This window comes from Phocoena sinus, chromosome 6 (assembly GCF_008692025.1).
Source record: "Phocoena sinus isolate mPhoSin1 chromosome 6, mPhoSin1.pri, whole genome shotgun sequence".
In the NCBI taxonomy this organism is placed as follows: domain Eukaryota; kingdom Metazoa; phylum Chordata; class Mammalia; order Artiodactyla; family Phocoenidae; genus Phocoena; species Phocoena sinus.
Window position 1 is genome coordinate 6,918,601 of NC_045768.1, and position 27,249 is coordinate 6,945,849.

Genomic DNA, 27,249 nt, shown 5'->3' on the forward strand with positions numbered 1-27,249 from the left:
ACAGGTGTAAAGAGAGGCTTTAATCTGAAGAGCAATGAAGGCGCCAAGGGCTGGGGCTCAGGGGGCACAGGGAAGGAGGGGCCAGGAAGCTGCGGTCTGGACCCTGGGAGGGAGGGACGGAGGGAGGGAGGGAGGGACTGAGCCTTTCCTAGGAAAACTATTTCTGTGACTCTTGCAGCTCGTGTCCCAGCCTCTGCCCAGGACGTCGGCCTAGACCTGAAGGCCAAGCCCCTGAATTGTGCTTCTCGGGTGCTCCCCCTTCCCAAAGGCTGTGTGGACCCAGATACGGGGAGGGGGCAGTGGAGACGGGTCAACCTGGGCTTGGGCAGGGAAGAGTCTGCGAGACCCAGGCCTGGGAGCAGCCCCCCCGCAGAAGAACATTCTGGAACTGGCCTGCTGCTCCCAGCACCCCCTCACCCCCCAGGTGGGCCTGCCCGGCCCAGCCCCTGCTGGTCGTCGGAGCCCATTCTGGAACTCCAGCAGGCAGAGGCTGGGGCGGTGGGAGGGCGAAGGGAGTGGGCTGCTGTTTTCGGAGCCCTCCTGCGGCACACTCACCCACCGCCCAGCTAGAGGGAAGCAGCAGCAGCGAGGGGCATGAGGGTGAGCCCAGGTTCTCCGTGGCCACACTGGCCCCGAGTCCACCCCCCTTCCTTCAGAGCTTCTGCCACCCCCTCCCAGCCAGGGAGAGCTCTGGAAAGGCAGGCCTCACCCAATCCGCCAGTGAGCTAGCCCTGCCGGCGCCCTCCAGAGGCCACCCTTGAAGCAAGAGCCAAAGAGCAGAAAAGCAAGGATGAGGCACTGGACACAGGTGCCCACGGGCCCAGCGGGCAGGCGTGAGGACGAGCTGGGAGGGTCACCGGCCAGAACAGCCAAGGCTTCTCCCTCCCCCCCCCCCGCCCCCGGGCTGGCCGCCAGCCTCAGCGTCCAGCCCTCAGGACACCCAGACACCCACCCAAACAGGGCTCGGGAAATTGACCCACGGCGTGGGGAACAACTGCTCCAACCCCTAGAAAGACAACCTGGCAAGGGAAAGCAAGGGCAACTGCACATATCTCCCTCCCCACAGTGGCCCGGAACAGCCTGCTCTCAAATGGGACTGAACAGAGAGGAGAGGGGGCCCAGGGACCCTGCACCCGCCCCTCTCCCCTTGCCTGTCCGCCACAGGGCAAGTCAGGAAACTGGCCACACTTTGGTCACTTCTCCCAACTTGGGTCGTTCAGCCTTATGCCCTGAACCTCCCTCGAGCCCACGCTCACCACCCACCCCAGTAAACAGCCTCTCATCAAACAGAAAGAACACAGGGAGGGGGTGGGGTGGGGGAGGGCAGGCACTAGCACGACGTGACCGGGTGGATGGGCAGCAGGCTCCCGAACTTGAAGTGCTGGATCACCGGGAACTTCTCCAGGCACTGCAAGGAGGAGGGAGCAGACAGGAGAGGTGAGGGCCGCACTGCACCCCTGCCGGCCTGCTTGGCCTCTCGGGCCGCCTCCGAGGGACCCCTGGACGACTCCGGAGGCCCGGAGCAGCGCAGCTCCAGCAGGTGCCCACCCAGGGCTCAGGAAGCAGCCAGGCCTTTGGCGAAGGGCAGAGCTTCCAACCCATTCCTGATCACCCCCTCCCATCCAAAGACCCCGTACTCCACGACAATCAGGTCAGGTCCACCAAATAGTGAGAATGAGAGTGAGTGAGAGGGACCGAGGGAGGGGGGAGGGAGAGAAGGCAGCCTAACCCCACAAGGCGGCGGCCAAGAAGAGAGGCAGCGGTGACATCACTTGGCCCAGAGGGACAAGTTGGGGACCAGAGGTGAAAAGAACCCTCCAGCTCATGGGGGTTCTCCCAGCCCTGGAAAAGAGGTGTGGGGATACTGGGACCCAAGCCCGAGAAGGGTCCAAGGCCCATTTTCCCAATGTTCAGTTCTCTAGACTGAAAAAGGCATCTCGGCACTTCCGAGTGAGACGATAAGAAGCAGCGGACAGCCTCCCCACCCCCAGGGCAATTCCCAGCAGCCCTGCAGAGCACAAGAGGAGCGATGAGCAGGGGCATGGCTGAGCGGGGGATGGCGCTGCTCCCTGAACCCAGCCCAGCCAGGGCCTTGGCCCCAGGGCTCTGGCAGAGGAGGGGAGACAGAGAGCAGCAGGACCGACCAAGAAGCTGGCCTGGCCCACAGGCAGCCGGAGCCCAGGCCCACACCGCACAGCACCGGGAAGGTGACGCGCCCCGGGCTCCCAGCCCCCCGCCCGTGTGTGTGTGTGTGTGTGTGTGTGTGTGTGTGTGTGTGTGTGCGCACACACATGCGTGTCAGAGTAGGGGGTGGGCCACAAGGCCTGAAGGAAGGGAAATCTACGGTGGAAGGATGGGGAACCAAGCTCTGTCTGTGTGGGAGCAGAGCTCCAGGCCACAGCCAGGCTCCTGGGCCTGGGGCACAGAAAGTGGGGAGCAGGCAGCTGGGGGTCGGCGGTGGGGGGAGGGAAGAGCAGCAGATCCAGAAAAAGCAGCTGCCATTGTGCTTACGTCATGGAGGAAGTGGTGGGAGTTTGTCAAAGGGGGGCCCCCCCAGGGTCCTGGAATTCCAGAAAGGGTCAAAGGTCAACCTGCTTCTAGCTTTCAGGCCTGAGAAACTGTGAAGGCAAGAGGCTTAGGGGGAGGGCGCAGGGGCAGAGGTTCTCTCCACTCCTCCCTCAGGGACCCAGAACAAGCTTCCCCAAAGCCTGGGGCAGGGCAGGGGGCGAGGAGCTGGGCTAAAGGCAAAAGGCTGCTTGGGGCAAAGGAAGTCGGGGGCTCCAGGGTCACAGCAGAGGGAGCCTCTGGCCAGGTCTTTCTCCAGTGACCGGTGCCCCTGCGCTCCCCGTGTCCTGGGCAGAGCAACAGCTTCTGCCTGCCCATGAGTAGACCTTCCAGCTGGCGGCCCTCCCAGGTCCCGGCGACTCAGGGGGAGAAGGGGCTCCCCAGGTCCTGACAGGCCCTTCAGAAGGGAGCCCCAGCACGGTGATAGCCCTCAGGAAAAACAGACCCCACCCCCCACAAGGGTCCCAGAAAGCATCTGGCTCTTCAGTTCAGAAAGGCTGAACTGACAGGCAGTTCGGAGATGCAGACAGCTGGTCCCAGATCCTGACACCAGGCCCGGTCAGGCCTCTATGGCAGCTCAGAGGACCCGCTCCCCTCCAGCAGCCATCTCTGGCCAGGGGCTCTGGCCTTTGCTAACGCCCATCTGGACTTCAAGAATGGTGAGCCTCAAAGGTCTTCCGCAAGGACCAAGAACTGGTCTGGAAAAGCAAGTCCTTTCCTTGCTTTCCTCCGAGCAAAGAGCATGTGACCACATGACTCACAGGGACCAAAGAGTAAGGGCAACCCGCTAGCAACTTACAAACGAGTGTGGCATGTCACAGAGGCTCGGTGTCCTAAAACTAAAGTCAGTGAGTTCCCGCGCTGTCCTACAAAGCCGTGTGGCCGCCACGCAGCGCCCGGCAGGCTGCGTGCGCCCAGGGCTGGAATTTCCGGGTCTCAGGAAGGGCGCTGGGTTATCTGCTCGTGCTCCCTCATCTGGTCCTGAGCTGCGGGCACTTTTCAGTGGCTGACCTCCTTGGCTTCAACATCCAGAGAGATACTGACAACTGTTATACCACGGACTGTTTCGTCTGTGTGGCCCCATCACCACCTCTAATCTTAATCTGCTCCTCCCTCAACCTGTCAGCCAGAGTTCTTTTGCCTTTGGACAGGGCAGGTAGGGAAGGGAGGCAGGGTCTCCTCCGCCCTTAGGGGCCCAGGTCAAGCTAAGTTTAGTCACTCAAGTAAGAGCCTGCAGAAAGGACGGCATTTAAGATCCCAAGCAGGAACACCACCAAAGAGTCCTGCCTTGGGGGGGGGGGGGGCGTGGCCAGCAGGGAGTCCCCCTCAGCCCCCACTGTGGGACTGGGGCGGGCAGGGGTGTCAAGAACAACAGAACACATAAAGGGCAGGACCCCGGGTGCTCCCCAGCAGGAGGGCCAGCATGGAGGGCCGGGCTGCGGCCGGAAGGAGCCTGCACAGCCCCAGCAAAGGCTCCTCTCAGATTAGAGAGGTATGTGGGCTGGAACCTAAACACAGGATGTGAAGTCCAGAGGAAGGGGACCAGAGGCGGAGGGGGCGGAAGGGAGAGAGAAGGCCAGGCCCGGTCAGCTCCAGAGCCTTTAACCCCTTCAGGGCCATGCAGAGGGATCCAGGCCCACTGGAAGCGCTGGTACTACCAAACGCACCCAGCCCCCTACAGCCTGCCCTCCCTGCTCCCCTGCCTCCATTGATGGGTCTGAGTGAGCTCTGGGTGTAAGGAGGCCACCCGAAGAACCCCCCGTCCCCAGGAGAGGGATGACCAAGGGTCAAGAGAGGCGCACCTGCAGGGCAACACCTGAGACCACCAGCCTGAGGGTGAAAAGAGGGGACTCTGGGACCCACTCCTCCAGGTGAGGGACTTCACGCCCAGGCCCTCCCCTGGCCAAGGTCAAGCAGTTCCAGGATTGGCCTGCATAAGATGTGCAAGGAGCCAGAGGAAAGCATGGGGTGGGAAGAAATGTCTCCTCCCTACTTGCCAGAAAAGAAGCCACCTCCTTGGCTGGGAAAAGGGTGCCAAAGAGGCGAGCAGAGAAGGGCAGGAGAGGGGGCAGCCGCCTCCCAGCGCGGGGAGCTCTGGAAATCCAGACCTCTCCCTGCCTCTCTGACTGGAGAGCAGCGAGGACCACCTCAAGTGGTCATTAAAAATGCCAGCTCCCGGCCTCCCACCTGCCCAGCCATCAGACCCACCGAAGCTGGAGGGACATCACTTCGGATGATGCCTCCAAAGGATAAAACCCTTTCCCAGGCCTGTTTTCATTTTCGTGTCCCCACAGGAGACAGAGCTGAGAAGGGCCTCCAGTCATTTGACAAGTGGGAACAGAGACCCCCGAGCAGCGGGGCCTTGGCTCAGTCACAGGGCAGAGCTGGGCCTCAGTCCAGTGCTTTTCTGACTGCCCATCCCACAGACAAGAGATTCTGAGGCCTCAAGCGTCAGAGGGGCTGGCCGGCAACTCAGAGCTGGATTCAGAACAAAACAGCGGGGTGGGGACGAGGGAGATGCAGCCCAGGACCAAGCGTGCAGGCCAGTCCCCACTCACCTCGGCCTTATACATGCGGATGAGACCCTGGTTCACTTTGGACCAGGAGGGGACGGCACTGATGTTCCACAGCTGGTTGGAGTGCTCTGCAAAGGGGCCTGTTTTCATCTGGAAAAAAAAGAGTCCACAAGCTGGAGAGATGGGTCGCCCAGGAGCCCACCCCCTGCTCCCCTGCAGCAAGGTTGTGGGAGCATACACACGTACACACACGCGCAAGTTGCAGGCCCGTACATATATGTGGACACACACACAAGTGCCAGGACAGGGTCCCTCTTGGCCTGCCACAGGCAGGGCTGGAAGAGCTGAGGGAGGGGTCGGTTTGGGGGAGGGCCCAGACCAAACCCAGGCATCTGACTGCCCTCTGCATGGCAGGCAGAAGGAGAAGGAAAAGAGGGGGCAGACATGAGCCACAGGGTACCTGCAACAGATGGGGGAGGAAGGTCTGTCTGTTTAGAAAGCCAGCCTGACCTGGCAGGGGAGTGGGGAAGGGAGGGCAACGGCAGCGACGGCTCTGTTCCCAGTCCCTCCTCTTGGAAGAAATTCTGCGGCAAGCCCAGTGGAGCCCCCCTGGTATCAGAAACCACCGCGCTGAGACCAGGAAGAGCTCGTGTACCTGAGTGCACCCCGTGAGCAGCACGAGGCCAGCGTGTCTGTATTTGTTAACAAGCAGGTCACAATCCCCCGCCACACAGTCCCCTCCCGGGCTGATAAGCAACACTGATGATGCTGGGGGAACGGGCTCAGCACCCGGAGCCCCAGGTTTCAGAAGAAAGAGTTTCAAAAGCAAAGAGGCTGAGCTGGCAAGAAAGCAGACTTGGACCTTGAGTAGGTGGAAGGTTCCAGAAGAGGCTGTGTGTAGAGGCGGGGCTGGTGGAGAGCTGTTCCAGAGAGGAGGGATGGGTCTCCATACTGGGCACCATAAGCATGAGGTCCCAGGAACACAAACCCCCCACCCTTCAGCTGTGGACTCGCCTGGTGACCCATGCTCGCAGGCCTCTCACTCCTGCAGCAAGGCAACTCTTACAAAACTGTAAGATCTACGTCGAAAAAGATGCCATTCTACCCTTGCCATCTCCCTCCCCTGGCCCAAGTCCCCCCAAAGCCTGTCTCAACCCCCGGGGTTCGAGCAGTGAGGCCATGGCCCATGGTCCCCACAGGGCTTCTCCCGGGCCAGTCCCTTCACCCAGAATCTTTCCCCTCCTCTCTGTAAGGCTCCCTCCTCCAGGAAGGCAGCCAGGAGCCCCCAGCCTGCAGGGGCTTGGCCTTCAGGGTGCTTTGTTCCCAAAGTCCCACTCTGTCAGGCTCCATCCCGCTCTCCCCTCGCCCCGCCCCTTCCCCAGGCTCTGGGCCCCACGGGAGGAGCGCTAGGCTCCAGCCCTCTCCTGCATACTTCCAGGCCCTGAGAAGCTCAGGAATCACTGGAGCTGGGGAACCAGTTTCACTCTGGACTAGGTCCCGTGAGCGAACCACCCAGGAGGCACCCTGCTGGCTCTGTCACAGCCGCAGCTCCAGGGGTCTGCTCAGCGAGGGCTCCGTGGCCAAGGCTGGCCCAGGGACGTGGGGAAACCAGGGGTTCTGCCTGTGGGCCAGCCTCCCCGGCTAGGGGCACGGGGTGGGGGACCCAAAAGGCCTCTCTGGCCCGCTGGCAGAGCCGGGGGGAAGCCCGAGCTCCGGAGCCCCAGTGGCCCGGGCCGCCTCCATGGAAAGGCCAGAGATGCTATTTAGAGGGGCTGCCCCCACCCCCACCCCCAGCCTTCAGGGTCCCAAGGTCTCCTTAGGTCCTTCAGAAGGAGCCTCTGCAACTCTGGAAAGGAAAGCAGATAAGGGGGGAAAGGGAATGGGGTCAAGAAGACAAAAAACATTCGCTCATTCCAGCCACAAAGGGAGAAGAGAAGGAGCGAGAAGGAGCGAGCGAGCTGCAGGCCCGCAGTGACCCCAGGGGGATCGCATGAGTCAGAGCAGCCATATTGAGCAGGAAATTACTCACAGACGCTGCGTTCCTGCCTCTCCACTCCCAAGAGAATCGGCCTTTTGTAAATGGTTCCTCTGTCAGTAACTGAGGGGGGTGGGGTGGGGGGAGGCTCTGCACAGCGCCTTCCTGTCAGCTCCTTCCCTTCCAGCTGAAATCTGATCCCTCCCTTCCCAAAACTCCAAATTTAGAAGCCAGATTGAAACTGAAATTCTTTTCCTGCCTGCCCTGGGCTCTTAAAGGCGCCAGGGCTGCATTTCCTGAGGCGGCAGGAGCCCTGCAAGGTGAGGTCCCTCATCAGGGACGCTCAGGGACACCGGGGCAGGTCGCAGGCTGGTCCCGGCGGGAGGAAAAGCACGGTCTCATTTCCAACTTCTTGTTTGTTAAATCCCCTAGCTGCACCAGCTCTAGTGATCCCTGGGGTCTCCAGAGGCAACACTGCCCCCTTCCTGACCACAGCACACAGAGCTCCACGCAGGCCGCCGGGTCCCCACGTCCCAGCGTCAGGCCTCGGGCCTCCCTCACCACCAACTGGGGGCTGCGAAAACCCTGGTCCGGGTGGTGAGCCCAGACTCCGGAGAACTAGCACAATGTGTGCCACAGTCAGGAGCTGCGCCAGCCTGCTCTAGGCTGGCCGAGTGGGTGAGAGGGGCTCTTGCCGGTCACTCGGCTCTGGGGCACGTCCCCTGCTAGCGGCCAACGTCCACCACCAGGCCCAAGCACCGAGGCCCCAGGCGAAAACCAGGCCTCGCAGAGAGCGTGTGGAACCACCGAGGAACTCCAGGGCCTGCCGGCCTCCTGCCAGTTCTCGCCTCTCCCTCAACTGTTACCAGAACCTCCGAGTTCAATGTGTCTTTAGTGCCACCTAGTGGCCACCGTAGGATTCCCTCTAGCAGAGGACCTGGGTCCCAGACTTGAGCAAAGCTTTGGGGTTTTCACACCAGCGTAATCGAACAAACAAACAAGGAAACAAAGTTTTAAGCTGGAGTCAATTCCCATACTCCCTGAGGCCCAGCCTGGCGTTCCTCCTTGTTAGTTACTGACAGGGACCCAGGGGCTTGGCCAGCCGGAACAGCTTAGCCTCTTACCCCCAGGAGCGGGCGAGGCCACCCCTTCTCCTCACCTAGCTCCTCCTGGGGTCTCCCCAGCTCCGCACACCCTCCCATGCTACTCTGGAGAGAGCAGCATGTGACTGGCTCTCAAGGCAGCGAGCCAGGCTGCCCTGGAGTCCTTCCGACCTTGGGCTGCCTGCAGTGCTGAAAGCAGCAGATCTCTGAGAATCGAGTGGTGGCCGCCCAGCCGTCAGGACGGCCTTCATTTGCTGACTTGGAAAAACGTGGCATTCCCCTCTGGCCTCTGCAGTTGGGCGCAGGCCTGAGCCGACTGCTGACCAGGAGAGTCGAGCTCTGGCTGCTTGGCCAGGCGTCTCCCCCTCTTCAGGGGGCTCAGAACGGGCGGCCAAGAGAGAAGCCCGCACCGGCAGGGGCGCCCACGGGTGTGCGAGGGACATCACTGGGCCAGCAGGAACGCCTGCGGGTGTCAGGAAGGAGAACGGGGGCGAGACCCTCTCCAGGTGGCAGAGCCAGGGTGCCCTTTGGGAGCCTGTGGGGTGGGTACCAGGCAGGGAGGATGAAAGGTCCCCACACCTCCTGAAAGAGAGGCCCGAGCGCAGTGGGTCCCCAACTTTCATGCCTGATCACCTGGCATATGTGTTTACATTCAGGTTCCTAGCGCTCATCCCCCAAGATTCTGATTCAGAAAGCTGAGGTGGGGCCCAAGAACGCGCATTTTCACGAGCTCCCCAGGTGACCCTGAGGAAGCGGTCCAAGGCCGCACTGGCGGGAGGCCCTACTTTAGCAGGACAACGACACCCAGTTAAACGACCCCCGCTGGGTGGGCTGGGGGTCCAGGCCTGTCACTTGTGCTTCCAGCACCTCCCTTGGCCCAGGTCCAGCAAAGCCGTGTCCCTTCAGCAGGGATCTGTCCCGCCTTCCACTCCAGTCTCTCCAACTCTTGCAATGGCTTCGTCCCACACGCACACAGCTCTGCAGACCCTGTGGCCCCCACCCTTCAGACCTGCTGCGTCGGTCACCAAGTCCACCTAATGACCAGGTCTTAATCTGTCGGCTCCAGTAGAAACCCCAGAGTACTGATTTAGAGGAAGAGAGCCTGGACAGTCAGAAGGTGGCTTAACCTTTCAGAGAGGCCTGGCTGGGCTTCCTTTTCAACAACCCACTTCAGGGCTTGGCCCTGCCATCTTCAGATGGCAGCTCCGGCTCCTGTGTCCAAAGCCACCAGCCTCAGCCCCTTTTGGCCCGGAGGCTGCCGCGGGCCCCTCCCTCAGCCCTTCCGCTCACCTCGGTGATAAACAGGACGCACTCCAGGAACATGTAGTCCTTGTGGCTCTCGTTCACGGCCTTCTCATCGACAAAGTGCCTGGGCTCCAGACACGGGTGGTCTGGAAACAGCAAAGAGCCCCGGGGTTTAGAACCAGGCGTTCGCGCCGGCGGGGCACCGCAGCCCCGTGCCATCTGCACCCACCCCACGGCTGCAGTCCTGCCCACCGCCCTCAACGCCTGATCTCGCTGGAGCAATCGATGGCCCTGTGCAGGTCTGTACTCTAGTGTAATAAGCTCCGGCCCTGCTGCTTTCCAGCCATGCCACCCAGTTGCCTCACCCGTGCAGTGGGGCTGTGGAGTGCCACCTGAACGTCAGGAGCACCGTGAAGCACCTGGCACGGTGCCTGCACGGGTGAGTGCTGGGCAGCGGTTTGCCGGCAAAGAGCCTCCCCAGGGTGCTTGCCTGAAGCAGAGAGCAGTGCCTGGCGCAGGGAAGTACTCAACAAAGGGTCGTTTATTAAGATTACTCCGTAGGCAGTTAATCCTACGTGGAAACAGACGTGGACCCTTCTCCCACTCTGGCTCGCCCGTGGGAAAGTGGGAGGGACCCCCAGAGCGGGCCCGGAGCGAGCAGCAGCTCCTCGATGGGCGCCCCCCGTGCACGGCTCGATGATAACAGCGGATGGTGCTGGTCACTGAGTCAAAAGAACCCCTCATTTTCAACAAAAAACCCCGCAGCTGCCGCCAGGAGCCGGGGCGCATTTCACACCAGTCCGTCACGCGCCAGGCGCCCTCGCCCCAGCCCGTGTCGCTTTCCATTATCTGCCTCAGCCTCCCCAGCCTGCCACGCCAGCTGCAGCAGAAGGTCGGCAGCGAGCAGCCTCCGTCAATAGCCGGTCTAATGCCTGCTTTCCAAGCTGTCACTGTGCACCCTGGGCAGGAGGGGAGGGAGGAGGGCCAGGGGACCTCAGTACCTATCAGCTGCGAACTGCCCCAGATGAAGGGCAGAAACTGGAAGTCATCCAGGCCCCACACGCCCTGGCTGCCGGCCGGCTCCATCCTGTACGTCTTCTGGAGCTTCCGCATAACCTCAAGGTACCTGCACAGGAGGGCAGGGAAGGGAGGGGAGGTGACAAAAAGCAGAAAGACAGTCTCAACTCTTTGGCCAATGGGAGCAAAGGAGGCCGGAAATAACCACCTAAGAGTGTAACAGATCTCCTTTTCAATGAAAACCTGCATGCCTGTGTTACGCATCGGCTGATACACTCAAAATTATGGAACTTCATTTTCTTCCCTCACACTCAGCCTCCTTTTGGCCCACGAAAGGGGCAAAACACCAACTGGGAAAGGGGGTTAGTGCCATCACCTCCTGACAACTTGAGAGCCTGGGCGGGAGCCGCAGCTCCTCTTGCTTCGGGTTGCCCATAGGAAAGCTGATGGGAGTCCAAGGAGATCATCCCCTAGATCCCTTCGGGAACCGCCCCTGGAGCTGCAGCATCAGCAGCACCAGAGTGGGGCCCTGAACAGATGTGTCAGCGCCCCCTGGTGACGGAGACACACCCACGTGCCGGGAGGTGGTCTGGGTGGTGAGGGGAGCAGGTCAGAGCCTGACTGCTTGGGTTCAGCTGGCTGTGACCTCAGTGAAAGGACCCGATTTCTCTATGCCTCAGTTTCCTCATCTATAAAATGGAAATGAGCGTCTTCGTGAGAATAAAAAGAGCTGTGTGTAAAGCGCCTACAAGTTACCACTACGCGAGAAATGCCACAGAACGCGAGAAATGCCACAGAAGCATTAGCGGTCGTTACGTAACATTCCCTTCGCTTATTTTTACTTGAACTTGAACCTGTCAGAAGGAGGAGTCCTGGACACCCTGTTCACAGACACAGCTTGATTAGGACAGGACAAGAGAAGCCACGGCCCCTCAGGAGCCCCCTCTAGCACCCCGTCCCCAGTCTGATGGTAACAAGGAGGAAGGAGACCCGGCTGCTCCTCCCCCGGCCGCCGCCCCTCCCGCCGGGCTCACTCACCGATTGAACACCTTGAAGACAATGGCTATTTGGTCGTCTACTCGCAGCACCCCTATCTTGCAGAGACAGCAGAGGAAAGCAGCAAAGGCAGCTTCATGTCCTGGGGGAGAAAACACAGCCGAGGTTGACAGTCTTCCAGAAGGCGTGGGACTGTTCTTGGCCTCACCAGAGTCCAAATCACTGCTAACTTCCCCTCTAAGGACGGAGGTGAACATGGAGGTGACGGGGCCTCTTCCCCACCCAGAAAGAACTAGGTCCTTTTAAGAACCACTAGTCCTATAATCCTACTCCTAAAAAGGCCCGGGCTGGTGGGGCTTCAGTAGGCATTCGCATCTCATTCTGGAGGTTTAACTCACCCATCAGTCCTGCCCTACTTATGCAGCACCTACTGCAGGTGGCCACCACCGCCCATGTCAGGCACTAGAGGGACAGAGGCCCTTGTTTGATAGTTTATGACCTATCAGGATGACAGATATTAAATATACAATCACTTCTATGAACCCACCTCTGAAGGAGAAGGATAGGGTAATAATTGGAGGATATCACAGGGGGATCCTGACATTAGGGTTCAGGAAGGCTTCCCTTCAGAAATAACATTTAATTTGAAAGATGAGTAAGAGCTGGCAAGGCACAGGGCGTGAGGGAAGCAAGAAGGGCACGCTAGCCAGGAGAAACAGCACATGGAAAGGCCCTGAGGCCCCCCCAAAACAACAACAACAACCGTGATATGTTTGAAGAACCCTAGGAAGGCCAGTCTGGCTAAAGCAGAGAGAACAAGGGAGAAAGTGTAATGCAATGAGGCTGGAGATCAGACAGGCATTTACAGCCACAGGAAAAAGGTTCAGACTTTATCCTAAGAGCAGTAGGAGCCACTGAAGGCTTCGAAGCATGGCCACACTGCAGGGTCAAAGGGCACCCCCCTTCCTTCCCAGTCACGTCAAATAGAAATGGTCAGCGCTACAGAAACCGCCGGCGGGACTCTGGGCCGAATCCCATGGTTCATGGTGTCATAATAAACATATTTGGAGGGAGGGGAGGAGAGAATATTTCAGTGGCTTCCTGTCCTATTTCTGCAGAAGAAGGGTCCCTGCAAGGGCCTGGAAAGCTAATGAGCTGTTCCTTTCACCTGCACAGTTTTTGATCATGACCAGCCAGAGTCCAGGCCACCATCACACAGGGGTAGTCATCACCCTTGCACAGCTAAGAGCATCTGAGAGTGGAGGAAAAACCCAGCCCCTGCTGACCTGGCCACTCCCCACCTCCATGTCTTCCTGGTCGGCTGGTCTCAGTCAAAGCGCCGCCCCTAAAAGTCTCACTCGATAATAAGCCTGTTCCTCAGCATCAGGGGAGCAGATGACAGAACTTTCCCATGACCCAGGTCCAAGGGGGCCCTTCTCCAGGCCTGCCCCTGGGGCCGGGGCTCCTCCAGAGGCAAGGGAAGGGCCCGAGAGAGCAGTAGCTCTTGCATTCGCCTGCTTCAGCGTGGAAAGGAAAAGAAAGGCGGGCCTATCAAAGCAGCGACCCTCCTCAGCCACGCCTGACCTAGATAGAGGACACCCCCCCTTCCCTGTTAAGATGCCCACAGCGCTCCCTCTGAAGGGCACCGAGTGGCTAACAGCAATGCTCCACAGCGCTGCCAGAGGCTACCAGGGTCTTTCAGTTCTCAAGGATTCCGTAAGCGGTTGTCTCGGGATACGCTAAGTGCTCAACAAATTATCAGTTTGGGGATGACGATGAGCGCACAGCGAGGCCCTCTTCACAAGCAACAGAAGTCAGCTCTGCGCTTACACCACCATGCATGTGGCACCGGCTCCCCCTGGTGGACCAAGCCAGAGCAGCAGGCGTCCCTGCACCTGCCGCGCTGCACCCGCCGCGCTGCACCCCAGCTGGCTCCCTCACCCCACCAACACAACCCAGAGCAAAGAGCAGGCAACCCGAGAAAGGGCCACTGCGAAGCCAAGCAGGCGCCGCCCACGGTAACGGGTACCTGTGCCGTAGTCGATGCGCGTGGAGTTCCCGACTGACTCCTTTAGGTAAACAGCCACCTCGGGCACAGCAGCTGCCAGATGGGTGGGGACCACCGTGGCCACCAAGTTTTCTGCTTCCTGATAACATAAGAGACACAAAGTGGTGGCAGATTAGGCAGCATCTCGGTGGCCAGGTGCCCAGAGGCAGCATCTTGGCTGGAGCCTGGCTGCCACAGCGAGCAGTCCTGGCTCCCTGCTCTGACTGCCCACAGAAGGAAGAGGAGGGAGAGCATGTCTTTTCACACAACGGAGACCACCCTGGGGTGGCTCTTCATCTGCTGACCCTCCCTCCAGGGGACACGGTTCTGGGGGCAAGACAGGAGGGATCTACAAAGAAGCCATTCGACTTTCCCACCTAGTAACTCACTGACACCTCCAGAGATGTCCTCTTTCTTCATACTCCCAGCGAGGGAGTTTGTGCCCGACGTCCACCAGAGACGTATGCAAGGACGTTCACGGCAGCATTATTTATAGCAGCCGAAACGTGGAAACAACCCACAACCGAACCGTCCGGCAACGGCAGAAGGGATAACTTGTGCTATGGCCTTACCCTGGAATGCTGCGTAGCAATGAAGAAGACCCACTGCTCCGCCCAGCACAGGGGAGTCACACAATGTTGAGCAAAAGAAGCCAGACATTTACGTGAAGTTCAAACACAGGCAAGATCGAGCTACAGGACAGCTGTCAGAAGCGTCTGGGGGATATCAACTAGGAAGGGGCACCAAGGCCCTGCTGAAGTGCGGGAATTTTCCATGGCTTGACATGGACGGATGCAAGGGTAAAAACATGTTAAGATCTATCAAGGGGACTTCCCCGGTGGCCCAGTGGTTGAGACTCTGCCTGCCAATGCGGGGGATGTGGGTTCGGGCCCTGGCCCAGGAGGATCCCACATGCTGCGGAGCGGCTCGGCCCCTGCGCCACAACTGCTGAGCAACCCCCGCCTGCCACAACTAGGGAGGGCAGGCACACAGCAACGAAGACCCAATGCAGCCAAAAATAAATAAATAAAAATAAATTTATTTTAAAAAAAAGATCAATCAAGCTGTACATGATTGACAGCTATGGCTTGTCAGCTTTCTTTAAGTTATAACTTAATAAAAAAAAAAATACGCCCACGTGCCATCTTAGAGACCAGAAGCAGCCCCAGGCCACTCTTACGGAAGGACGGTGTTTTGCTGGGTCCTTGGGACTCCCCTCTGTTCCATGTGAAAACACTAGGCCAAAGAAACTAGGATGCAAGTTTCTCTAAGTTCAGTCTATAAACACCTGGCATGAGGGACTTCCCTGGTGGTCCAGTCGTTAAGACTCTGAGCTTCCAACGCAGGGGGCGCAGGGTTCAATCCCTGTTGGGGGGACTAAAATCCCATATGCCACGTGGCGTGGCCAAATAACAAAGAAACAAAAAAACCCAAAAATCACCTGGCATGAGAATCTCCTGGAGACCTGGTGAGAATCTGGACTCCCAGGGGTGGCTATCCTTCATGTTTATTTTTTGTTTGCTTCTAACAGGTATTACCTTTGCATGACTCAAAAATAAATACATTATAAAAGGGATGCATTGAGAAGTCTTACTTCACCCTTTCCCGTCCACCCCCTCCCCCATCCTCAAAAAAAGAAACCACAGCCTTATTTGCCTCTTACATATCGTTCCAGTGCAAACAGCAATACAAACATACCTTTTTTGTTTCCCCTCTTTCTTACCAAAAGGCAGCTTGCCGTGTGCATAACACCCCAGCTCCCCTCTAACCTAACAGTACAGTCGGCCCTTTGTATCCATAGATGGAGAACCCATGGATACAGAGGGCTGACCGAACCTCGCCATTTTATACAAGGGACTTGAGCATCCGCAGGGGGTGCCGGAACCAATCCCCCACAGATGCCGAGGGACCACTGGAAGTTGCGGTCCCTTCCCGAGTTCCCTAGTCGGCCTCCCTATTCTCTCTCAGAGCTGCATGGTACTCCCTGGGTTGACTTTCCAATTTATTTAACGGATAATAAACTGCAGATGGACACGTGGGACGTTTCAATCCGTTGCTACGATCACCTAATAAACAGCCCTGTGCAGAGGACTGCGCATCCACAGTGGTGATTCCTGGAGGAGGGCTGCGGGAGAGGGTAAACGCATTTGTACTTTGAGAAACGGAACTGCCATTTTAACAAACTCCCCAGTGATTCTGATATCTGACAGCTCTCTCCCCAGCCCAGCCCCCAAGCCTGTCCTGCAGCAGCCTCACCTCGTCAAGTTTGGCATACCAGGTCCTGTAGGCCTTGTTCCCAAATCGAGAGGGCTGGTCCACGGGAGGAGTCTCATCAATCCACCTGTCCAGCGTGTTAAGGAGAGCGACCAGCTTCTCAATGGCCTGTGGAGGCAAGTAGAGGGGGCCAAGCCATGAAGACTAGTGTCCCCAGGCTAGAGCCACAGAGGGAAGAAGTCCCAACTGCTGCTGGACAGTGGCCGCGAGGCCTGGCACTGCTGGCGTCTCCCTGCTGTCCCCCTTTCTTCCCACCACCCTGAGCATGAAGGAGGGGACAGGTGAACACAGTGAGCCTCACAGAAAGGGCCCGGCACTAGGCTGAAGGACCAGCGTGGCTTCCGCACCCGGTTTCACAGCTCACCCGGGGGAGCTGCCACATGAGCACAAGCTGCGGCCCTGACCTGCTTTACTACATTTTATTGGTGTCTTCCGTCTAGAACACGATACCTGCTCAGCACTGAAAACAGATATGTAAAAAGGAAGAAAACAAAAATGACCAATAATCCTGCCACCCAGAAAGCAACACCACAGGTATACCCCGCTTTTCGAAAGTTCACTTTTCGCCGCTTTAGTTTTACGGGAGACCTACATTAGTAGCTGTTTTTGCTACCCGAAAGAAATCTAAAGAGGATTTTCACTTTACACTACTTTGGTTTACAAAAGGTTTCATAGAAACGCTGTACTTTCAGATAACGGGGGAACCTCTATTAACATTTTAACGTACTCTTCTATTGCATCTTTTTAATAGTGTTTTCCATTGTTTATCATGGTGAGAATTTTGAAGGCAGCTGGACCTGCCTTCAAATCACAGCTAAAACACCATTTGGTTGCCGCAAGACCTTGACCAAGTGACTTTAACTCTCTGAGCCTGTTTCCTCATCTCAAAAATGGGCATGATGGAAAATGACTCCAAGGGCCGTCACAAGGACTAAGTGACAATCCAGGAAGCACAGTGCCTGGTACAGGGTGATGGTACACATCCACACACAGACGCTGAAACAGGCGTCACAGGGCACACGCCACTTCGTAGCCTGATCAGTTTCCTCATGACCCTCGTTCCACAGCAACAAGGAAACATAATTTCGCAATTTTGCAAAAGCCTCTAACAAGTGAATAATATTTCACTGTACCAATGTACTGTGATTTACTTACCAAATCCCTCACTGTTAAATGTTTGGGTTACTCCCAATTGTTCACTCCATGAACAATACCCTGTGCAGAAATGCTGGGTCAGAGGTGCGAACGTGGGTAACGCTTTGTACGGCCAGCAGTGTCTGAGACCCATCTCTCATCTCTCACCTCTATCGCTCCTACAGAGGGCAGGGACTAAGGAGTGGAATCCGTGTGACAGGCCAGGCAGCGTTAGCACACCAAATGTTACTCACCGAGGACATCAGGTGATGCTATCTATCTAAAACAAAGGTCTGTGAGGGCAGCTCCAGAAGTGCCCCTTCCAGATGTAGCTCGCAGAAATGGGCCAGGACAAAGGTAACGAAAGGCTCGGGGAGCACACGACACAGGGGACAGGTGGGCCGGGAGGAGGGGCCTTGCCCAGAAGCAGATCTCGCCTGTGTCTGCCGGGTACAAATGGTATAAGGAGACACCTCCAGGCGCTCCTGGCGGGGCTAGGAACTAGCAAGAGGTGCCCACGGGAAAAGGGGCAAAGGCACAGAGGGCGAGGCACGGTCAGGTCTGCCACTGCGGAGACTCTGCAGAGAAATGGTCCCGAGAGCTGAGTGTGTATTTGTGGGGAGGGAAAAGGCGGCCTTGAGCTAACGGGGTACGTGGTAGCCCGTGCCCCCCGCACCGGGAGGCACAAACCACACTGCAGTCCGTGCAGTCCACACAAATAGCAACGTGACAGTGGCCCTGATGCTGCCCTCCCTCACCTCCCCTTTCCCTACACTTGGGGCCTGGGAGAAGAGGAAAGTTATCTGTAAGAGGAGAAAGTTCCCTTTATACCTGGCTGTGGCCAAGGGCCAGGGTGACAAAGAGCTGCGTTGCTGAAATGTGACCAAACGCTCTGCCAGAGCCTGGCTTTGTGAAGAACCAGGTCGCCAGGAAGAGCTGATAAGGACAGAGCAAACCTAACCCCATGCAGCAGCTGGGACTTATAAGGGTTGGTGCAGTAATCCTGGCCCCAGAAGCACCAGAACAGATTCCCCAGAGAACTGTCTTCTCGGTGAGGCACTGAAGGGGATATAAAGAAGGTGCTTGAAGCCAGCGGGGGGCCAGGCCCCAGCTGCTAGCTCAGCTGGGCCAATGAATAATTAAAAGTCTCCTATAGCTTCTCTTTCTGGAGAGGGTTTTTGAAGGCAGGGGCTGCCTCTGTTGTTTGCCTTGTTGGGAGGAGAGGGTTGGAGGGGAGGGAGCTGTGGGCTGAAGCCCCTAGGAAGCATGAAGAATAATTTGAGCCACCCTCCTCCTCCTTGGACCAAAGCTTCCTTTTCAGATTTCATGGACCAGTAAAATTTTCTCCAAAATCTTACTTGCCAAATTTAAATTCTGCCCTCGTTTAAAAAAATCAAACGGAACAACAACAAAACATAAGCCTCCTATCTACTATCACCTTTATTTTACAAAAATAAAACATTTTAACCCCCAAAGAATAGGACAGACATAATATCAGAAGGAAGGAGCGCATTCTAAACAAGGGTCTAGACGATCTCATACATCGCCTCGCCGGTTCCCCTTGCTGTGGGTGGTCTGGAAGCCGCCCCCAGGCCACTCCGCCCTCCCCCCCTCTCCCTCCCCCCCTCCCCTCTCCCCGCAGTGACAGAACAGGACCTTGGCCTCCCAGCAGCCAGCTAGGGTCCAGGAGCATGAGGGCTATGCCAGCCTTGCCAAAGGTGGACGGACTGGGCCAGGGCAGGGCCAGGCCTTACCCGACAGACCAAAGCTACAGCTAGAGAGCTGGGTGGACAAGGCACTGAGAGGCTGCTCGGGCCTGGGGTCTGAGATAAGATAAAGCTCAAGGGGGCTCTGGGCTGCCTGGGACAGGAACACAGGAGGCCGCTGGAGGCCTGGCACCGGGGCTGGGATGGCATCCAGCAAGGGCCGAGAGCTTGCCCGTGCCTATCAGCCTCCCCACAGCTCTCACCCTCCCTCTACAAACAAGCCGGTCTTTGAAACACAGCCAAAGAGCACCAAGCAGTGTACGCCCTGCAACTCAGCATTTCCACCTCTCGGAATGAATCCTTAGGAAAGAACGCCCACAGGTCTATGTGCGAGGGTGTTCAGAGCAGCAATGTTTAGGGAAATAACCTCAAAGTCTAAGTGGGGGACTGTTTAAACCAGCGAGGGCATGGCTCAGGGGGCAGAGGAGCCCCCGGGGCAGGTCTGGGCGACAGTCCCCTCGCTGCGAGCAGCAGGCTGCCCTTGGGAGCACGTCACGGGGCGGAATACAGGGCATGGCCAGCGTTTTTGTTCGTGTTATACAGGTTTCTAGCAGTAATCTCTTTTTTTTTTTAAGATTTTTTTGATGTGGACCTTTTTTTTTTTTTAAGTCTTTATTGTATTTGTCACAATATTGTTTCGTTTTATGTTTTGGATTTTTGGCCGCGAGGCATGTGGGATCTGAGCTCCCCGACCAGGGACTGAACCCACACTCCGTGCGCTAGCAGGTGGAGTCCCAACCACTGGACCGCCAGGGAAGTCCCCCCTAACAGTAATCCCTTCAGTGAGCATCTTTACCTCTTTTGTGATCATTTTTAATTTAAAAAGTTACATACAGACACCAGTTGACAAAAATGCAGGCTAGGGAGTTCCCTGGTGGTCCAGTGGTTAGGACTCCACGCTTCCAATACTGGGGCCCAGGTTCAGTCCTTGGTCGGGGAACTAAGATCCCACAAGCCACACGGTGCAGCCCCAAACAAAAGAACAACAAAACGAAACAAAACAAAAATGCAGGCTATAAAGCAGCTTATATACCTTGATCTCAATTTTATAAATACACATCTATGCACAGATTTTTTTTTTAATTAGAAATGCAGACACTAAAATGTCAGCGGCACGTGTGTCTGGGCGATCTTAGTTTCTGCACTGGGCCCACTGTGGGCTCTTGGCAGCTATTTTTGGAAAGACCCGGCCTGGCAGGCTCCTGCCTTTGCCTACCTCGGAGACTCTGTACTCGAAGCTCAGCTTCTTCCCCTTCACACCTTCGTTGAGGGTGAGGATGAATCCGATGTAGTCAGCGTAAGCCTGCCAAACAGAGTGGGGGTGGGACGTGGAGAAGGGTGTCAGAGCCCCACCCTCTACACCCTTGACAGCCCCCAGCTCCACCCAGTTACCAAAGAGCTCCAAGCTGCCCCCGGCTCCCACCCCGACAGCAGGAGCAGCAGAAAGATAATGCCAAGCACCCAACCCTGATCCTCCATCCAAAACCACTGGCAGGCCAATGACCACAGTGACACCTGGACCTCCAACCAGAGTCTACTGTGCACTCACCATGGCTGCCAGCAGTTTCTTTATACAACAACCGCACAAGGTAGACACTATCATTGTCCCCATTTTACAGATGAGGAAACCAAGGCTTCAGGGGAAGTGACTCCTAAGACCAAGATGTCATTAGACGTGGAGCTAGGACCCAGCCAGCCAAACTCCAAAGTAGAGCGGCGAGTATACCACCGTTATACTATACCACCAAGGGTCCATCCCCTGGTAACTTTCCAGATGTTTCCCCCACCAGGCAGGCCAGGCTGCGTACCTGCATTGCAGATGCCCTGCTCCCAGGAGATGAAGCTGCTTTCTGCCCATAGCCAGGTCTCCCAGCACACCCATCCCCAGCTTCCAACTGGGCAACCTCTTCCCCACGGGGCTGCAGGTTACAGCCAGCAGAGGCCTAAGAAAGCACTGAGGTGCAGGCCCCTGTAGAGGCAGCTCCTGGCAGCAAGCAACTTCTGTGTGGCCTTGTTTCTTCTGCATCCCTTTTGCCTCTCACTTTCTTGCTTCCTCTTTATCCAACACTTAAGGATGTCGGGGGGGGGGGGGGCTTCCCTGGCGGTCCAGTGGTTAAGAATCTGCCTTGCAATGCAGGGGACGCGGGTTCGATCCCTGGTCTTCGTTGAGGGTGAACTAGATCCCTCATGCATGCCGCAACTAAGACCCAGTGCAGCCAAAATAAAAAGAAACTAAAAAAAAAAAAAAAAACAGGCAGCGGGCCAGATTAGGCTGCCCACCTACAGCCTAGAGCACAGCAGCTCAACCCATGGGGCTCCAGAGCCAGGCAACCTGGAGACATAACTCTTTGGACTCTCATCTCGACCACTAACTGTGCCTTGCTAGATGTCTAAATGTCTTCACCTCCTGGCCTCAGTTTTCTCAATTTCAAAATGGAGATGACCTCAGAGTCCCAGGGTTTTTGTGAGGGTTAAATCAGCTAAAGCACCTGGCGCATCATAAACACCCAATGTTCTTTGGAAAACATCTAGGGGAAAGCAAGGAACTAAAGCCACGTTTGGATTCAGACAATCCTGCAGGTTCAGGGAAGAGAAAAGTGGTGGCTCTCAACCTGGGCGAGACGGCTCCCAGGAGACTTCCAACATGTCTGGAGACATTCTTGGTTGTGATAACTGGGAGGAAGGCTGCTACTGGCATTGAGTGGGTAGCGGCCAGGGCTGTTACTAAACATGCTACAGTGCACAGGACAGCCCCCTACAGCAAAGGATTATCTGCCCCAAGCGTCAACAGTGCTGAGCTTGAGAAACCCTGAGGCAGAACAACCAAGACGATGAAAGGACTGGAAACCACATCCTTTGAGCAGCTAAAGAACTAAGGCGTTTATCCCGGTGAAGACCTGGGGGAGAAAACAACTCAGAGAAGACACGATAGCCATCTCCAGATATTTAAAGGGCAGGCTTGTGAAAGAGGAGCCAGACAGGCTAGCACGACCCCGGCCCCAACAAGGCTGCGAGGACTCGGGCTCAGCGTAAGCACAGCAGACTCCTCACAGAGAACCTGCCAAGCTTGCCAGGACCCTGGGCCACCCTTCTACACAGGTGACACTCCCCACTCCAGCTGCCCAGACCAGGTGTAGGCAACTGGATGGAGCTGGACTCAAGGCCTTCCCTGAGAACTTGAAATTGGCTTTCTTTTTCTTAGTCCCAGTCTTTCCACAGCCTGTACCAGAAGCCGGGAAGGTACAAGCTGTTGTCTTCTGCCTACCATGAAGACTGAGAAGCACAGAAAACTGGGATCCCAGTTCCCTGGTGTTTTAGACTCAGCCACTTCCCTGCCCTAGGTTTCCATGTGGTAACCTCCTCTCCCTGTGATACACTGGCTCCCAGACTTGCTATCACTTGCAACCAAGCATCAGGGTGACCCACTCCATCATGTAGGATGTTCAGCCAATACAGTAACACCCAAGGGGTGATGGCTTACAAGAATCTGGAGCAGAACTCTCCATGGTTAGCCTCACCCCAGCCCCCAGAGACCTTCCCACTAAACTGAGTGCTGCCCCTGAGGGGGAAGAGACAGCCAGCTCCCCTGTCACCTCTTTCCATAGCTTCTAAACAGCTCTGGCTCCAAAAGCAAGAAGGGTCAGGAGCTCACAGCCCCACTCAGGCCTAGAAAACCACTGTCTTTGAAAAAGCCCAAGTTTCTCATCCAGTTCTGACCCTACAGTACAGACACCATTGGTACCTGAGAACGCTTCCATTTGCCCATGTCTGGAACAGTGTGGATCTCTTTTTTTGGAATGATGAAGTTCTGAGTGGCTGGAGGGATATCCTCCGAAGAATCTTGACAAAGAAAATGAAAAAGCAATCAGATAAATAGAATCCTTCCCTCCCAACACACACACACACACACACACACACACACACACACACCACACCCCACACACACACACACACACACACACACACACACACACTTTTAAACCAAGACTCCAACGCGCAAGCCCTAGCATAAACCAGACACGTACTCCCAGGATAAAGTATTGGCTTGTTAAGCCAAACCCACTGGCTTCCTGCCTTTCCTCACTCTGCGAGGAGCTGGGCAATCCTGGCAACCCCCTCAACAATTGATACGTCCAGTGGATCTGCCATGCCCTCTCCTCCTGCTTCCCAAGCAGGCAGAAAGGTTAGAAGAATAAAGCCAAGTTGGCCTTTTAGACATAAACAGGCAACTCAAAGAAGAAGGGGAAAAAAAAAAGGCCAAGATACATTTGAAAAAAATTACCAACATCCCGAATAAGCAAAGAGATGTAAATTAGATGAGACTGCTTTTCTAAATCAGGTTGGCAGATTAAAAACATCTGGCACTGATTGGGGAAGGGGAAACAGGAACTCTCCTGCACTGTTGGTGGGAGTCTTAAATGGTAGAATCTGCTGAGGGGGCAACTCAGCGCTGTCTTTTGAAGTAAAAACTGCATTCTACACCCACTGAGCCAACAGGAGGCATCAACCCTACAGATGTGCCCACAGAAATAGACAAAGATGTATATAAAAGTGCTTACTGCATCGAAAAAAATTAGAAACAACCCAAATATCAATCAATAAGGTGATGGATTAATAATGATATGCCCGTATGATGGAAATCTTCCTAGCTTTTGAAAAGAACAAAATCTAAATTACTGACATGAGAAAAACAGCCTAAATATTAATAAATGAAGAAACAAAACTGCAGTATATTACATACAATATAATCTTATTTTTGTAAACGAAAACTTTACATACTAATATAAATAACACATATACCTATTAGCTTATGCATTGGAAAAATCTAAAGGATTAAACACCAAAGTTAATAGCTGTCATCTCTAGGAGGTAGGATTTATATACTTTCTAAGCTTTTTTTTTTTTTTTTTTTGCGGTACGCGGGCCCCTCACTACTGCCGCCTCTCCCGTTGCGGAGCACAGGCTCCGGATGCGCAGGCTCAGCGGCCATGGCTCACCGGCCCAGCCGCTCCGCGGCATGTGGGATCTTCCCGGACCGGGGCACAAACCTGTGTCCCCTGCATCGGCAGGTGGACTCTCAACCACTGCACCACCAGGGAAGTCCTACATATTACTATTAAAAACTGACATTGTAGTACTTTTGTGGTCAGAAATAAACTATTTTAAATAGAGTTTCTGTATTTTCAGAAGCTGAGGGAAAGGAAAATACAGGGTAGTTTGTGTATCCCATTTAGCTGAAATGTATGTTTTGCTGCATAAATCTTTTTGTTTGATAATGGGACACTGCTTTCTGAAATCTGAAAAACTCTGAATTCCAAAATACACCTAGTCCCAAAGGTTACAGGTTGGGAGTTGTGGGCCTGAATCTACTCTTGGAGATTTGTCAGATTAGTAAGCCCCTTCCTTTAAAAATGAAAACTCTCAAAAAATAAAAATAACTTTTAAAAAAATAAATAGGGCTTCCCTGGTGGCGCTGGGGTTAAGGATCTGCCTGCCAGTGCAGGGGACACGGGTTCAAGCCCTGGTCCGGGAAGATCCCACATGCCACGGAGCAACTAAGCCCATGTGCCACAACTACTGAGCCTGCGCTCTAGCACCCGTGAGCCACAACTACTGAGCCCACGTGCCTAGAGTCCGTGCTCCACAACAAAGAGAAGCCACCGCAATGAGAAGCCCATGCACCACAACAAAGAGTAGCCCCCGCTTGCCGCAACTAGAGAAAGCCCGTGCGCAGCAACGAAGACCCAACGTAACCAAAAATAAATAAAATTTTTTAAAACTAAATTTATTTTAAAAAAGTAAATAAATGAAAATGAAAACTCCCCAAGAAGTGTAAAGGACTATCAGTCACTCACAATGTAGTATAAATCTGTTCCATTGCTGTCCTCCTAAAACCTAGCTCACATCAGCTGCATGGAGAAAAGGGAACAAAGACCTAAGTAGGTTCTAGAACATATGACCTTTGGGGGACTAGAGCCTGCCTCGAGAGGCCCTGAGGAAAGGAAAAGTGCCAGGAGACCTGGAGACCTAAGGAGACAGAGAATCTGGGATAAGACCAAGGCAAACCTCTGCCTAATTCAAATTCAACCCAGGGCCCCAAAAACCAGACCGGAAACTCTCTTCCTCCTCTCACCTGTTCTGCAAGTCCTGTTCCCAGAACCTTCAATTGACAACCATCCTATTAATAAATCGCTACTTCAAGTAAGATGCTAAATTAAAAGCTTTGTAGGTCAGGCTGGTGACCTAACCGCATTGTTTTTATGGGAAAATGTGTTCTACATTCCAAATTATCCATTTGCAAATGATCTTTGGGAACAGAGCCCTTTTCTAAATTTGCAAGAACTGTTCCCTGAAAGGGACTAGCCTTCCCCACGTTATTTCACAGGGCTGGGCCCTGTTCCCAGAGGAAAGGCTACTCGGAAGTTTTGCGACCAATCACTGATGAAACACACACACACACACACACACACACACACACACACAATTCGCCAGAACATGCAATCCCAAATCAAAAAGACAAGACTTCAAACTCGAGACTGTGATCAGCGAGGTCAGACCCACAGCCTCTCTAGCCTCAGATTATTCCGCCTCTGACAAAGGTGCCATGGGACAGCTGGATCCCCTACAACCAACCCTCAGTATAAGATGGAAACCTCCACAGTTTTAGAGGTGTTCCTAAAAAATCCCACAGGGTATAATATGTTATCACCTACGACTTGGGAACCTGTCTACATGTTTTAACCTGTACCATCTTTGAAAAGGATAACAGCAATCCAGATTTACTGATTACCCCCACGCCCCATGATTTGCCCACACCATCGACGGAACACACGCTACCAGCTCGGTGAGGAAGCTACAGTAGCCCCATTTTGAGAGATAAGAAAACAGGGTCACAGAGGCCGCAGCGTGCCAGGTAGAGCCAGGTCTATGTAACTCCAGAATCCAAGGTTTTCATCACTACACTGTCTGAGTTAAGCAGTTCTTTCCACTGCTCCTAAACATCCCTTGTTTCAAACTTCAAAGAAGGAACACCTCCTGGGAACCCGAATCTTCTCAGCCATAGATAACCTCCCTGAGCCTTCCTCGGTCTCAGTGCACAGGTTCTCCCCCCACACCTCCCACCGCCCATCTTCACAGACACATTCATCTCACTGATAATTCTGGTTGTCTTATATATCCTGATGTCATTACCGGAACTCCTAAGGGCACATGCACAGAAGTTTTGTACCAAACAAAATAAATGTCAGGTTTCAAATGCCTTAACAGACCATACCCAGCTCTTTGGGGTTTTTTTTTTTTTTGCTGTTGTTGTTGTTTTTTTGTGACGGGGTAGGGAGTGGAGGGGATGCCTCTTTTGATCTTCAAAGTTTCTCCCTCCTGAGACCTTCCAGAGGTCATAAAAGGGGAGACAAGGTAGAAGGAACAGTGAATCGTTTCAAAACATTAGCTGTTTTGAAATAGCTGTTTAGCCAACCTATTTGCACCTTTGACAGAATTTTAAAAGTCCTTCTTGACTCAAGGGAGGGGACGGGGGAGGGGTCAGCAAACACCCTTCCATTTCCCCACGTTACCGGTCTAAGAGGATCCTTTCCCTCGCACCTCCATCCCAGTTATTTGAGATGCACAGTGTAAATAAAAGTTACAGATGGTGATGCCAGAAAGAAAGTCGTCTCTTTGCACAACCAGCGTTTTTAAATCAGTGGTTTAGAGGACCAAGGGCAGTTTCCCTCGATAACTTCTTAGCCACTGAAACTCCGGAGCCCGGTCTCCAAGGGGAAAAGAGAGCAGGTGATGAGGGGGAGTCAGGGCCGAGGGGTCGAGGCAGGCCCCACGGAGCACCAGCCCCCAGCCCCAGTGCAGAGTCTAATGAAGACAGCAGCCGCCATCCCCGCCTGCTTCCCCGCCAGGTCAAGAGCTGACTTTAGGAGGAGCAGCCCAGGTGTGGAAAAGGCCTCCCCTTCGGGCCACGGGGCTGCTCGCCCGACCCTCGGGCAACTCAGGCTCCCCAAGTCCTGGCGTTACGCCCCACCCATCGCCCTTTTGCAGTCCCGGGATCCTACCCTCCCTCCAGATCCCCCAGCACTTCTCCCTCGGGGGCCAAGAGCGTTGGCCCCTCGAGCTCCTCCACCTCCCGACCCTCCTCCCCTTCGCTGAGCAACCCACACACCGCACCCCACACACCCCACCCCGTCCCCGCCCCCACGCCTGGCACCGCCCCCGACCCCCCACTCCACCGCGGCCCCTCCGCCCTACCTGGCTGCGACCGCCGCTCGCCCTCAGCCATCTTTCTGCCGCCGGGGGCCGGCCTGGACGCCTGCAGTCCCCTCTCACCTTTCACCCCCGCACCCACCCTGCCTTTTCCCGGCCCCACCACGCGCTCAGAGGTTTCCGAAGAGAAATGAGCACCGGCCGGCTAGAGCCGAAAACCGAGAATTATAGTCACCCCAGAGAGGACGCCCGCCATATTAGTGCGGGGCACTCAGGGAGCATGCCCAGCAACGGCCGACTCGCGGCGGCCGCGCTCACCCGGAGGCGGTGGACATGTTGGTGCGGGGCGCCGGAGAGCATGCGCACCAACGGCCGGCTCGCCGCGCGACTCGCCAACCGCCTG

At 55.5% G+C, this 27,249-nt stretch overlaps 1 protein-coding gene across 4 annotated transcripts; it reads right to left on the minus strand.

Annotated features, from left to right (window-relative positions):
- PTPA (protein phosphatase 2 phosphatase activator) lies at window positions 1-27,210 on the minus strand. 4 transcript variants are annotated; one of them, XM_032634153.1, is made up of 10 exons: window positions 26,892-27,210; window positions 22,381-22,478; window positions 19,855-19,941; window positions 15,721-15,846; window positions 13,447-13,564; window positions 11,460-11,559; window positions 10,406-10,530; window positions 9,450-9,550; window positions 5,124-5,231; window positions 1-1,408 (listed from the first exon to the last, which is right to left on the minus strand). In XM_032634153.1, exons 1-10 carry the CDS (start codon window positions 26,920-26,922, stop codon window positions 1,331-1,333), a joined length of 972 nt encoding a protein of 323 aa, XP_032490044.1. In that variant the 5' UTR covers window positions 26,923-27,210; the 3' UTR covers window positions 1-1,330. The 4 variants fall into 4 exon arrangements, with proteins under 4 accessions (XP_032490044.1, XP_032490045.1, XP_032490046.1 ...); XM_032634154.1 differs by lacking the exon at window positions 26,892-27,210 and adding an exon at window positions 26,210-26,612; XM_032634155.1 differs by lacking the exon at window positions 26,892-27,210 and adding an exon at window positions 22,613-22,660.
- Window positions 27,211-27,249: the final 39 nt, after the last annotated feature.